Source organism: Mustela lutreola, chromosome 4 (genome assembly GCF_030435805.1).
Source record: "Mustela lutreola isolate mMusLut2 chromosome 4, mMusLut2.pri, whole genome shotgun sequence".
NCBI classification, from domain to species: domain Eukaryota; kingdom Metazoa; phylum Chordata; class Mammalia; order Carnivora; family Mustelidae; genus Mustela; species Mustela lutreola.
The window spans coordinates 116379857-116393903 of NC_081293.1; the positions used below are offsets into that span (position 1 = coordinate 116379857).

General features: G+C 45.6%; 1 protein-coding gene across 3 annotated transcripts in view; it reads left to right on the forward strand.

Annotated features, from left to right (window-relative positions):
• The first annotated feature begins 1804 nt into the window (after positions 1 to 1804).
• The window catches only part of NAPEPLD (N-acyl phosphatidylethanolamine phospholipase D), a 48846-nt gene continuing 36603 nt past the window's right edge, over positions 1805 to 14047 (forward strand). Inside the window, exon 1 of one of the 3 annotated variants that reach the window (XM_059170902.1) lies at positions 1805 to 2173. In XM_059170902.1, the coding sequence (XP_059026885.1) occupies positions 1968 to 2173 (206 nt within the window). In that variant the 5' untranslated portion in view covers positions 1805 to 1967. The other 2 variants (XM_059170905.1, XM_059170904.1) reach the window with 2 other exon arrangements.

Below are 14047 nucleotides of genomic sequence, written 5' to 3' on the forward strand. Positions count from 1 at the left end.
TTGGAAGTTGTGTTGAGCAGAGATTACAACACACAATCCATAAAGTTTATGTAGTATTCTAGGAGTTAGGCAAGTATAAACATTACCCCTTAGTTATTACAGCTTCAATTATAATCTCAATGTTGTGTTAACAGAATATTCATTCCTCCCAAACTTCCCTGACTTAGAAATGTGCTTATCCCAAGTACTGGCTCTCATGTTAAAACACCCTGTGGACATTTGTCTCTCCGTGGTATCTGTAAGTATGTGCAGGGAAGGGTTAGCAAGTGGACATTTCAAACAGATTCTTAAGCACAGTAAGCAAATGCAGTGCATGAACCCAGACAGTATCCTAGTTCAGAGGGAAAAAGTTATAAAAGATGCTCTTGGGACAATTCTAGAAACAGGAATATGAACAGAATATTGAGTGACATCAGCACTAGCCCGAGGAAGAAAGGTTCACACCTGACCTAATCTTTGTACAACACAAGTACCTTCACTTTCAGATAGCCAAATGGTTTGTACTTCCCAGTAGCCCTACCTGCATTTGGGGCCTGTGTGTTTTTCGAACCCCAACCCCCCAAAAAACCTGCTCTGACCCTCAAGTCCCACAAGAGTCTTTTGAAGGAATCTTTTTGCCCAACCATCTGCTGGTGAATTCAATTTCAACCTGATTTCAAGCGGCTTATACTTAAATTACTTTTTAGAACAGCTAATATTGTGCAGTTTAAAAGGAAAATCCCATGGGGCGCCTGGGTGGCTCAGTGGGTTAAAGCCTCTGCCTTCGGCTCAGGTCATGGTCCCAGGGTCCTGGGATCGAGCCTGCTTCCTCCTCTCTCCCTGCCTGCCTCTCTGCCTGCTTGTGATCTCTGTCTGTCAAATAAATAAATAAAATCTTAAAAAAAAAAAAAAAAAAAAAAGGAAAATCCCTAGGGCGTTTGGGTGCCTCAGTTAAGCGTGTTTCAGCGCAGGTCATGTTGCCGGAGTGCTGGCATCCAGTCTCCTGTGGGGCTCCCTGCACAGCGGGGGTCTGCTTCTCCATCTGTCTCTGCTCACCCCACTGTGAGTCCGTGGTCTCTCTCAGTAAGTAACCTCTTTAAAAAACTAAAAAAAAAAAAAAAAAAAAAAAAAAAGGGGGACGACTGGGTGGCTCAGTTGGTTAAGCGGCTGCCAGGACTGCATGATTCCAGTGTCCTGGGATTAAGTCCCACATCGGGCTCCTTGCGGGGCAGGGAGCTTCTCCCTCTGCCTCTGCCTACCACTCTGCCTGCCTGTGCTCTCTCTCTCTCTGACCAAAAAACAAACAAACAAAAAAAACAAAAAGAAAACCTATAAAAAATCATGGGAGAAACTCGTAATCACAATTTCATCCTCTTTATCCTGAGAGTGTAAAAACAAACAAAAACCAAGAACTGTAGTAGTAGGCTGTGACATCATTTTAAGAGGTAATGAACACACCGTGACAAGGCAGTGCTGCCATTAATATGCAATATCTCTTGTACATACTTCAAGTTAGTTTCTTTGCTGCCAAGCTCATGGCGCCATCGGTTTTAAGTATTCTGCTACCAAGAGCTTGTCTACTACCATGGCGGGTTATGAGATGCCACCAAGATCCCACTGAGTCTTAGCACCTAGGGCTGGTATGTAGGAACGTGTTCATTCATCTGAAAGTTAGCTACTGATTTGGGGCACGGTAACCAGTAGAGTGGGGTTAAGGTTTCTGCAGCGCGAACCCGTGGCGCGCGCTGGCCCGGAGGCCAGCGGAGGGGGTGGGGGTGGGGCCGGTACGGCTAAGCGCGTGCCCCGCAGCGCCTCCTTTACCAAGATGGCCTCAGCGTTGGGGTCCGCGGGGGCGGCCATCTTGGTAAAGGCCGAAGCGGCAGTTCCGACGCTGGCAGGACTGCCAGATTCGAAGGTCACAATGACTGAGTGAGCAGGCCACGTAGAGCGAACTTTGCCTCGGCCCATGGGTTCAGCTCGCCTCCGGGATGGCGAGGCGGCGGGTGTTGAGGCGGTGCCTGCAGCTGCTGGCGCCCTCGGCAGAGCCGGCGCGCCGGAGCCGGGGGCGGAAGAACCCGGGCGCCGGCCGCCGGGGCCACTCCCGCTGCGCGGCGGCGCTGTGCCCGAGGGCGCCGTGGCCCGCAGCCCAGGAGGAGCAGCGGCGGCGCGCGCGCCCTGCCGCCCCCCACGCCAGGTGAGCCCCGCCCCGCCCCTCCGCCGCGGGGGGTTGCAGCGCCGGGAGGTCTGCGCTCCAGCTCCCGCTCCCGCTCCCGCTCCCGCCTGGCGCAGGGCGGCTTCTTCCCGCCCGCGCATCCCTTTCGCGGCTCACTTTCCCCTCGGCCTCTGGGTGGAGCAGCTCCCTCTGCCGACCTGGGGCTGTTTGTGGACTCCTCCGCGAAACAGAGCGCGCCGTGGGTGGGATTCCGGGTGCCGAGCCCTGCCCCCTCCTGGAGACGCTGCGCGTGTGAGCGGCCCGGCTCCGTTTGAATTTCCGCACCTCGGGAGTTGCGGAGCCCACATCGCTGAAGCTGCCTGGGTGAAGAGCCACATTTTTTTTTCCCCCCTCCTTTTGGGAGAGTAGCCGTCTCTGGGACTTGGTTCAGATCCCATCTTCTCTGCAAATCACCAGGTTGCATCTTCCCTGATCGGAATACATGTGGGTGTACTTTTGGCTGTATTTGTAAATGAGTGGCCGACAGCTTCCTTAGAGGAACTAATTTCTGCTTCATTTATGGTATTTATCTTAAAAAAAAAAAAAAACCCAACAGGTTTCTCTGCGTTTGTATTCAAAGTTAACTGAATGGGAGAGCAAAAGAAAGGAGCGAAGTGGGGTGCGGTGGTGGAAGCTGGTGCTTTCTTGAGTTTTCTGTCCCGTGGTGGTTTCTTAAGTTGGGTGTTGCAGGTTTTTCGGAGCGGCTGTGCAGGTAACGTTTTTTTCCTCCCCGATGTAGAACTCGCTGTGGTCCCGGTAGTTGAGAAATACGCTCCCACGGACTCCAGCCGTGCATCAGCACAGCAGTCGAACCTGGAAAATACTGAGAGAATGAGAAGAGTTAACCTTTAAAAAGTCACTTAGTTCTTGTCTTTGCCTTTGCTGTTATAATAGGACTCATCTCGTTTACTTTGGCTGAGCATGGAGTATTTGCTCTTTGATAATTCTGATTAATTTATTGAGAAAGTCATTCCTGAGCTATAGCTCTCTGAAAATTAAACACTTTCAATCTCAGTTAAAAGTGGTTATCTAGCAGTTCTGTTTATGTTTTAGGTACATCGTTTTTGATGTAGTCTCGGACATAGATATCGATTAGAAAGAAGTTATGTAATCTTTAAAAAGAAAAGATTACGTATATCGCACAGCAGTCCGATGTTGTTGCAAAAAAACAAAACAAACAAACAAACAAAAAACAACAACATGAGGCCTGTGAGAGAAGAAATTAGGGCAAGTGTACTTGTTTAATAATTTAAAACTGTTGTGACTCAACTGGAAATACAGTCCCAATTCCAAAAATTGCACTCTGCAGGCTTTCCTGTTGCAAGAGTTTCTGTAAGTCTCTAAGAGGGGAAAATACTTAAGAGTAGTTCTCATACCCTATTATTGCTCACAATTCCAGGTTAAATTATACAGATTTCACATTGCAAAACTTAATTTTTAAATTAGTCCGGGGATGATTGTATGAAGGACATTTTATTTTCTTTATTTTTCTCCTTTTCTTAAGATTTTATGTATTTATTTGACACAGAGATCACAAGTAGGCAGAGAGGCAGGCAGAGGGGTGGGGGGAAGCGGGCTCCCCTCTGAGCAGAGAGCCCAAAGCCAGGCTCCATCCCAGGACCCTGAGATCATGACCTGAGTTGAAGGCAGAGGCTTAACCCACTGAGCCACCCAGGCGCCCCAGAAGGACATTTTGATATAAGCATTCCATTGTAGGGTTTTGGTTCTGTTTTAGTTGATACAATCATCCTCTTATGTTTGTTTGAAAAGGTTATTATGTTCCTTTGGTACTTAGGAGTTTGGGGATTTTAAAAGAACATTTTGTCTGTATTTGGAAAAGTACTATTTGCCTTTGATTTTCAATCTCCTTTTTCTTTGTAGTGGTAGGTAGCTTTGGATGTAGAGGGTTTTTCCATTCCATTCTACTCCTTTTATGTTAATAAGAATATGACTGTAGCTGGGGGCTGTGTTGGTCTGGCATTTTAGATTGAAAAGGATACAAGTAAAAAGTGCATTGAATATTATTGGGGAAATGAACTGTGCATGTGATTGTTAACGAGCACCTTTATATTGAAGGCCTGTGAGGGCATGTGTAAAATTGGCATTTAAAAAAAAAAATCACTCATGTGGGGCGCCTGTGTGTGCAGTCAGTTAAATGTTCAACTCTTGGTTCTGTTTAGGGCGTGATCTCAGGGTGGTGGGATCCAGCCCCAAAGTCAAGCTACCCCCTCAGTACAGAGTCGGCCTGAGATTCTCTCTCCCATCCCCTCTCCCCTCCTGCCTCAAATAAGTAAATCGTAACAAAAAAAAAGAAAAGAAAAGAAATAGTGTGATTTCCAGAATAAGGTTCTTGTAATATACCATTCTAACTGAAGAATTTTACCTGCTTGTCTATAATTTATAGTGCTTTGGTTGACTTGTCTTTTGAATTAATAAGTGCTTACTGTGTATTTAAATATTAAGACTTCTGTGACAGATTATATGTGAATTTGGATGACCTCAGGGGCAGTTTGTTATGTCAGAAAGTCTTTTGTCAACTCGTTGGATAATGTCTTATCAGTATTAAGATTGCAACTTACAAAGACCTTTCAAGTATTTATGTATCTTTAGCTTGATTTAATGGACATGCCCCATTCCACAGATGAGGCAGTCAGAAAACTGAGAGCCTAGGAAATTTTAGCCGAGGTCCCCGAGCACAGCAGCTCTGGCCTTGTGCAGGAATGTGCCCTGCTGCCCCTTGTTAGAAAGGGGTACCAGTGAAACCCGGGTTGAGTGGTGGGTCTCAGCAAGCTTTGGTCAGCATTACAGCAATAGATGACACCCCTAACCCTGTTTGTGAGTGATCAGTAGCATCAGTTCTAGGGGTACAGGCCTGGCATGCAGATGGGTCAGCATCAGTTCAGATGCGTGATTGAGTAATAGCTCAGTCTGTACCTGCTACCTAAAATAATCCATCTTTTCTCTGGAAGGCAGCAGATTTTCTTTTTCTTTTCTTTTCTTTTTTTTTTTTTTAAAGATTTTATTTATTTGAGAGAGAGCGAGAGCGAGAGAGAGCGAGCTAGCGAGTGCGCTCAAGCAGGGGGAGCGGCAGAGGGAGAAGCAGACTCCTCACTGAGCAGGGAGCTGGATGTGGGAATGTATCCCGTGGCCCTGGGATCATGATCTGAGCCCAAGGCAGGTGGTTAATGGACTGAGCCACCCAGATGTCCCAGATTTTCAGGTTTATCTAAATTGGGGGTCTTCCCAGATTAAGGGCTGGTAACATATTGGCTGAACAGGAAGTGCCTGTATACTTCCGTGCTCGGAAGTAATCTCTCGTTTTTAGAGTAAAGTTGTCATAATAAACCCCAAGCTTCCTCATTGTTTCTGGCACCTCTTAAACTGGTAAGGTGCTTGCTTGTTTTGCTAAGACCCTGATGCTAGGACACCTGGACAGCAGCAATGATTAGTTTGAAAAGTTTTCTGTATTTTGAGGGGCCTTCAAACTACAAAGATGTTTGTTCTCTTTTCAAGTCACTGTGTTCCTTCCTTTGGCTTGTTTGGAGAGTTTGTGAAAAGTACTGCATGTATTTCAGAATATTGTGCCGTTGGTGCATAAACAATGAATCTTGAAACACTAAAAAAAAAAAAAAAAATATTGTGCCGTTATATGGTTGAAGTATCGAAGGACAGTTTAAAACAGTTTCTAGGGCACCTGGGTAGCTCAGTGAGTTAAGCCTCTGCCTTCGGCTCAGGTCATGATCTCTCAGGATCATGGGATTGAGTCCCGCATCGGGCTCTCTGCTCCTCGGGGAGCCTGCTTCTCCCCTTTTCTCTCTTTGCCTGCCTCTCTGCCTACTTATGATCTCTCTCTGTCAAATAAATAAAATCTTAAAGTTTCGAGACTCCCTTTAAAAAAAAAATGTTAAGGCCCATTTATCTGTTTACGAGCTCAACTAAGTAAAATACCCTACCTGAGGTGAAATGTGTCCTTTATTTTTTTTATGCTCATCATATGTTCTTTTGGTCCGAGTGTTTTTAAGATTTTATTTGAGAGAGAGGGAGAGGGAGCAGCAGACTCCCAAATGAGCAGGAACACTGGGCTCGATCCTGGGATCGTGACCTGAGCCAAAGGCACTTAACTGACTGAGCCACCCAGGCACCCCAGTCCAAGTGTTTTTAAACAGAATTATGATGAGCATGGCTTATAAACAGCCCCAGCTCTATCCCCAGCCACAGCTGGACCCTTGGAATGTCCTGTAACCCTCCGGCCTGATGTGCTTCACCTGTGAAGTAAAGGGGTCACAGAGTGATGCACTTTACTCATGGAATGTTCAAGTGAGAAAGGACTTTAGTATGCACTGGCCCAACCGCTTTAATTTATAGATTTCCTGTTTCTTCTCTTGAAAGAATTTTTAGCCTTTCATGATCTTGCATAACCGAAACCTCAAAATGAGACTTTTCTCCCATTTCACTTTAACATTCTTGGGTGAAAGTTGATTCCTCTCTCATTCTTTGCTCATCTTGCGTCTCACTTTTATTTGTAGATGAGATGTTCATTGTGTATAAATGTATTTGTGCTGTTCAGAGCTTGTTTTTTTTTAACTGCGTGAATATGAATGCTGGTGGGCATAATGGGTATCATTACAGTGAAGAAGTTGACTAGCTCTGGACTGTCTTGGCAGCATTCTTCTGGTTAAGCATGAATATGTAGAGCTTTATAATTCCTTTTTGCTTAGCTGCCCAAATATCTTAAATCATACTTTATCATAATGGTCATCTCTGATTTACTATAAACTGCTCACATTTTAGTAAATTTTGTTGAAGACCTAACTGTGCATTTTATATGGTACCCCGAGGCCACATAGTGGTCACTCCTCCAAGTTTTTCTGGGACTGAGGAGTTTCTCAGGATGGAGGGCTCTCCATGCTATGACTGGGTAAGGCCTGGGCACACCCAGTTGGTCCCCCCTGCCTGAAGGTGTCTCAATTGACCGTGATTAACAGTCCTTCCCAGTTGGAAGGATGAAATGCCATAGGGGGTTATAGGAACTCAAAAATATCTTGTCAAAGGCAAGGAAAATATCTTCAAGGCCTCCTGGATATTATCTGTTTATACCACTGGAGTATAGAACTATATAAATAAAATCACTTTTTCTTTTCTGTGTAGCTTTAAACGTGAACAGTTTAGTGATTAAATAGGTCACATTTGAACTCTTCTCCATGTAAAATTAAAAGGGCAGTTATATTTATAAGGGAACTGCTAAGTGTTTTTTACTTTGAAAGGGAAAAAAGAGGACATTGTTGAACGCAAAAAAGGCTAGTCTTGCCTGTGAGACTGTAACTGTTGGCTATATGCTGCCAACTTGGAACATGGTATCTGTTCAAGATAAACTTACTGGATTTTTCTTGCAGATTTAATATGATTAGCGGAAAGAGCACGGGCTCTGGAATCTGATTCTACTTGGGTTGGATCTCCAGGCCCAAATGTTAACCAGCTTTTTGACTTTATGTAAACTGCTTTTTTTTTTAAAAAGATTTTTATTTATTTATTTGACAGAGACCCAGACCACAGGCAGGAGGAGAGGAGAGGGAGAAGCAGGCCACGCGGGGCTCGATCCTAGGACCTTGGGACCATGACCTGAGCTGAAGGCAGACTCTTTTTTTTTTTTTTTTTAAGATTTTATTTATTTATTTGAGAGAGAGACAGGGAGAGAGAGCATGAGTGAGGAGAAGGTCAGAGGGAGAAGCAGACTCCCCATGGAGCCGGGAGCCCGATGCGGGACTCGATCCCGGGAATCTGGGATCAGGACCTGAGCCGAAGGCAGTCGTCCAACCAACTGAGCCACCCAGGTGTCCCTGAAGGCAGACTCTTAATGACTGAGCCACCCAGGCGCCCTAATGTAAACGGCTAAACTCAGTAAACCTTTTATTACATTGCCTTGAACATAAAGCTGACCTCTACTCTTGGGACTGTTGAGGATTGAGTGAGATGGTGAATGTGTTCAAAGTGGCACACAGAAGGCAGTGAGCTAGAGCGGTCACGTGTGCTGCGTGGCTCACCTGAGTTTGCATTAGGAGGGATTCCGGGTTTCCATAGCTTCCCTGACCTTCGCAGCTGTGGTTATTGTCTCAGTTGGGATTAGTTTTGGGAGGCTTAGAGCTGGAAAAATCAGAGTGGGTCTGGTGGCCCCTGAAGTCCTAGTTCTTGTGCCATTCCTAGGAAGTGGCCTTCACACTCAGTGTGGCTCCGGCCAGCAAGATGCAGGAAAAATCAGAGTGTCTCCCTTGCCCTTCAAGGAGACTCCCAGAAGCAACATGGGAGACTTCTGCTTGAATCCCAAGTGTCGGTAGGGCTAATCCCTGCTTGGAAAGGTAGGAAAGGTGCTCATTTAACTGGTGCCTGGCTAGCTACCCTAAGTAAAACTGGGCCTCTGTTACTGAAGAGGAAAGAGGGGACTAGATTTTTATGGTGGGCCTCTTCTAGCTTTTTTGGGTTTTATTTTGATTTTAGAGCATTTTTTTACTTTATTTATTTTTGAAAGATTTTATTTATTTGACAGCAAGCAAGAGCGTGAGCACAAGAAGAGGGAGTGGTAGGGAGAGGGAGATGCAGGCTCCCCACTGAGGGGCTCCATCCCAGGACCCTGGGATCATGACCTGAGCTAAAGGCAGATGCTTAACGCATGAGCCACCTAGATTCCCCTAGAACGTTTTAAAAATTTTTATTTAGGTTTTTTGTTTTTGTTTCTGTGGTTTTTTTTTTTTTTTTTTTTTAGAGAGATGGGCTGGGATAAGAGGAGGAGAGGGAGAGAATCCTAAGCAGCCTCCATGCTCAGCTCAGCACAGAGCCTGATGTGGGCTCCTTCTCAGGACTGTGATGTCGTGACCTGAGCTGAAACCTGGAGTCGGACACTTCACTGGCTGAGCCACCCAGGCGCCCCGGCATCTTCTGATCTTTCCCACTAGGTCACAGCTTTATTGTTATAGGATTCAAGGCCTCAAGATTTCCCCAGGAATTTTTAGTTTTTATTTCAATAATTAGTAGTAAGAACACCTTCTGTTGGCTTTTGTCTCACTGTCCTTTGGTTGCTTTTGCTTCTCCTACAATTTGATTCCCAATGAGTCTTTTTAAAAACAATTAACTCTGTCCCAGTGAAGAAGAATTAGAAGATTGAACTCCTGATCTTCATTTATTTATTCTATAAGTATTTTTGGAACACTCCTCACATATAGGCTGCTGTGGGTTATCATAGACTATGTGAATTGTCATCGATTATGTTTCTTTTTCTTTGGGTTTGGCCTCCTGGGAGCACAGAGTTGAATCTGTGACTCAGCTGGACTGAATACAAGTCTGTGACCTCTCCCATTTGGCTCTTAGCCCTGTGGTCTTCCCAGTCCCAGTACCATGTGGTCATCTCGGGGTGATGCTTCCTCTCTAACTTGGAGTGTGGGGCAGGGAGGAAGTGTGGGCTTTACAGATGGCATTTGCCAGGCTAGCATACGTTTGGGGGTACTGGAAAGTCCTTTTGGTCCTCCTTAAATGTCTGTCCTACTTTAATGCCAATGACTAATTCAAAGTAGCTGTTCTTAACCCTGCCTGGGTGTTGGGATCACCCACAGAGCTTTGTAAAACTCTCTGGGGAACCCCCACCTGACTTTTGATTCAGTAGCTTCGAGTATAGTTTTTTTTTTTTTTTTTTAAAGATTTTATTTATTTATTTGACAGAGAGAGATCACAAGTAGGCAGAGAGGCAGGCAGAGAGAGAGGAGGAAGCAGGCTCCCTGCTGAGCAGAGAGCCCGATGCGGGGCTCGATCCCAGGACCCTGAGATCATGACCTGAGCCGAAGGTAGCGGCTTAACCCACTGAGCCACCCAGGCGCCCCGCTTCGAGTATAGTTTTTAAACCATTGGTCATTCTGATGGGCAGCCAGCCTTGAAAATCCCAGGTTTAAGGCTTTGTACCCAGCTGGCTTGGAGATACTTAGGGAGGAGCCCCACGTTGGTGCCTATCAGTCACACTCCAGATCAGATCCTTCCTTAATTACCTGTTTTGACCACAGGAGGCGGAGGCGGGAGAACCCTGAGACTAGTTGGTTTGGAGATAGAAGTGGAGATAGAAGTGAAATGCTCTAGGGGACATTTAGCCAGTGCTGGCCTGGCTTGCCTGTTTTGCATGCTTCTATGATGGAAAGCTTCTCCTTTGAGCCAAAGAATCTTGCTAACTGGGGCTCCCACCATGGGGAAAGTGCCGATTGTAGGTGTGGCTACTATTAGTGTCCTGAGTTTGCACATTTTTCTCCCTGGGGGGCAGACAGGGGAGATAAGGAGGTAAAGGCAAGAGGATTATTACTTTCAGAACCAGGACACAGTTTAGGGTTTAGGAAGGATCTCCTGGTGGCTGAGGCCACAGGAGCTATGGGTTTGCACAGGAATCCTGTGGAGAGTTGTGGTTTCATGTTTGTTTTGAGTTGTGTGAATTCTAGGAAGACCAGGGCTACTTTTACTCAAATATAAGAACAAAAACAAGTTCCAGAGTTCAATTCAGTTTGTTTGTGCCATTACCCTTACTTAGCTCCCATATTTTATTAGTGCAGAAATTTAAAAATGGATTATATGCTTAGAATATAAGGTAGTGGCTTACAGTTGTTGTGGGCTTGTTGTGTGCCAGACGCTGGGCTTAGGAATACGTACATTTTGTCCAATACCACAACGAAAGGGCATCAGACAAGGAAACTAAGACTTAGAGGTGACAAGGGTACCTACCAAGTTGGGAAGTATCTTTTTTTTTTTATTTTTTAAGATTTTATTTGTTTGTTTGACAGAGAGACACAGAGAGAGAAGGGAACACAAGCAGGAGGAGTGGGAGAGGGAGAAGCCGGGCTCCCTGCGAGCCGGGAGCCCGATGCGGGACGCAATCCCAGGACCCTGGGATCATGATCTGAGCCAAAGGCAGGCACTTAATGACTGAACTACCGAGGCGCCCCTCAACTTAGTATATCTTAATAATACCAGGAATTAGATAGTAAATTATAAACACCAACCAAAAAATGTATATAATTAGGATGTCTTGGTGGCTCAGTCCCTCTCCCTCTGCCTTTTCCTCCTGCTTATGCATGCACTTTCTCTCTCTTTCTCCAATGAACAATAAAGTACTTTAGAAGTATATATAGAATGGAACTTAAAGTTCCTTTGAACTTCAAGATTATGTTAGTTGACCTTTTGGGGATGTCACGTAGTGCGACGCTGAACCTGCTGTTACACTGTCAGCGGATGGACTGACAGGGTCTGACCTCAGCAGTGCCCTGGGCCTTGCTTCCTTGTAAAAGCCCCCACTGTTGGTTGGTTCGTTGTCATTTACCTTTTCCTCAGGAAGGATCGATGAGACTGATGTCCAGGAGTTTGCCCTCCGGCCATATTCCCTTGTACATGAACCAGAGGCTCAGGGAACCTCCCTGGTGCCTGTCTTACTTTCTGTCCCCCTCTGTTGACATCAGGGCCCCATAACTGGTTGTCTGCATCTGGAAGCTTGCGAGCCTCTTCGGGGTGCCTGATGCTGGGGACCTTAGAACTTCTCTTCAGTACGAACCCTTTGGCAGGGAGAAGTATAAGGAGAAGTATTTGGGCCAGTTGTTTTGGAAATGTCTTATCCTAAAACCTGTAGTTTTCAGGATTTATAGCTGATACTTCTGTAAACCTGTTTCTCCAAAATCTGTAAGGAGGCTGAAGAGGTTTTTTTTTTTGTTTGTTTGTTTTTTGTTGTTTTGGGCCTGGAGTTGAGATACAGTAGACATTCAGTGTTTGGTAAATGTCTCTATAAATGATTGAAGTCTAGGCCCTTACAAATTATACCTGGAATCTTTTTAAAGGGTGAGAATCTAATGGCTGTTTGATGATCAGATTTGTCATGAAATCTCTTCTGAAATATTTTAAGCTCTAAATGATCTCCTGCTTTGCCTGGTAAACCCGGGAAACTACACTTCCTCCAAGTAGCTAAGGTTGGTGTTCTGGGCTGAAAAACACTGTGCTTATCCCTTGCGAACCTGACTTGGGAAGGCGGCTGCCTCCAAGCTAACTTTAGCTAGGGACTTCCTACTGGGGAGTAGAACGCCAGCCACGGTGGTGGCCACGTTGGAGATGGGGGCAGCCCTTCTGTGGCCAAGCAGGCTGTCTGGGGCAGCCACAGATTGTTAGAATTGGGGAGGTTTGAAGGGGCCTTAAGGTTGTGGCTCAGGCCTCTCTTTCTATGTACGGAGAAAGTCTTAATGATGGTAAGTGACTTTTTAAAAAAAGACTTTATGTATTTATTTGAGAGAGCGTGCATGTGAGTGGAGGGAGAAGCAGAGGGAGAGGGACAAGCAGACTCCACACAGAGCGTGGAGCCCGATGTGGGGCTAGATCCCACAACCCCAAGATCATGACCTGAGCCGAAATCCACAGGCCAGTGTTCCACTGACTGAGCTATCCAGGAGCCCCAATAGTGACTTTTTAAAGCTTACAGATTTCAGGGGTGCCTGGGTGTGCCTCAGTAGGGTAAGCAGCTGTCTTTGGCTCAGGTCATGAGCCTAGGGTCCTGAGATTGAGTCCCACGTTGGGCTCCCTGCTCCACCAGGAGCTTGCTTCCCCTTCTCTCTGCCTGCCTCTCTGCCTACTTGTGTTCTCTCTCTCTCTGTCAAATAAATAAATAACATCTTAAAAAAAAAAAGCTTACAGACTTCAGTGTGGATAGTTTTGATTTACTATGGCTTGACTTTCGATTTTTTTGACTTTATGATGGGGGGAAAGGCATACGTATTCAGTAGAAACTGTACTTTTTTTTTTTTTTTTTAAAGATTTTTATTTATTTATTTGTCAGAGAGAGAGAGAGAGAGAGAGGAGGGAGAGAGCGTGAGCACAAGCCCACAAGCAGGCAGAGGCAGAGAGAGAAGCAGGCTCTGGCCGAGCAGAGAACCTGATGTGGGACTCGATCCCAGGACACTGGGATCATGACCTGAGCCAAAGGCAGTGGCTTAACCAACTGAGCCACCCAGGTATCCCTAGAAACTGTACTTTGAATTTTGAACTGTACACCAGCTGACCGTTTATGATGTGATTCTTTTTATTATTATTTTTATTAATATATAATGTATTATTTGCCCCAGGGGTACAGTTGTGTGAATCGTCAGGGTTACATACTTCATAGCACTCACCATAGCACATATTATCCCCAGTGTCCATAACCCAATCACCCTCTCCCTACCCACCCAAGATGTGATTCTGACAACTCCGGGGCTCCCAGTCAGTCCCGTGATCCCGAGCGTCCACAGCTGACACACTTGCAGCCGTTCTGTCCCCCACACAACCATTCCGTTCTTCACTTTCAGTACAGTAGTCAATAAATACATGAGCCGTTCAACACTTTATTACAGAACAGGCTTTGTGTCAGATGATTTTGCCCAGTTGTAGACTCCTCTAAGTGTTCTGTGCACATGCAAGGCAGGCTAGGCTAAGCTGTGATGTTTGGTAGATTACGTGTGGCAAACGCATGTTATAATTTTTAACTTCAGGATGGGTTTGTTGGGATTGTCACCCTGTTGTAAGTTCAGGAAGTTGGGACCAGAACTGAAGTCAGAAGTAAAAGAGAGTGTTTCCCCCTCTTACCGTTTCTTTCTATCCAGGATCTATAAAGACCAGTTTCTCTCTCTCTCTCTCTCTCTCTCTTTTTTTTTTTTTTTTGGAGAGAGAGCACATTCATGTGTGTATGAGCAGGGAGGAGGGCAGAGGTAGAGGGAAAGCTAGAGAATCTTAAACAGCTCCATGTGACATGGAGTCTGATGTGGGACTCCCATTTCATGACCCTGAGATCATGACTTGAACTGAAATCAAGAGTCAAGACAC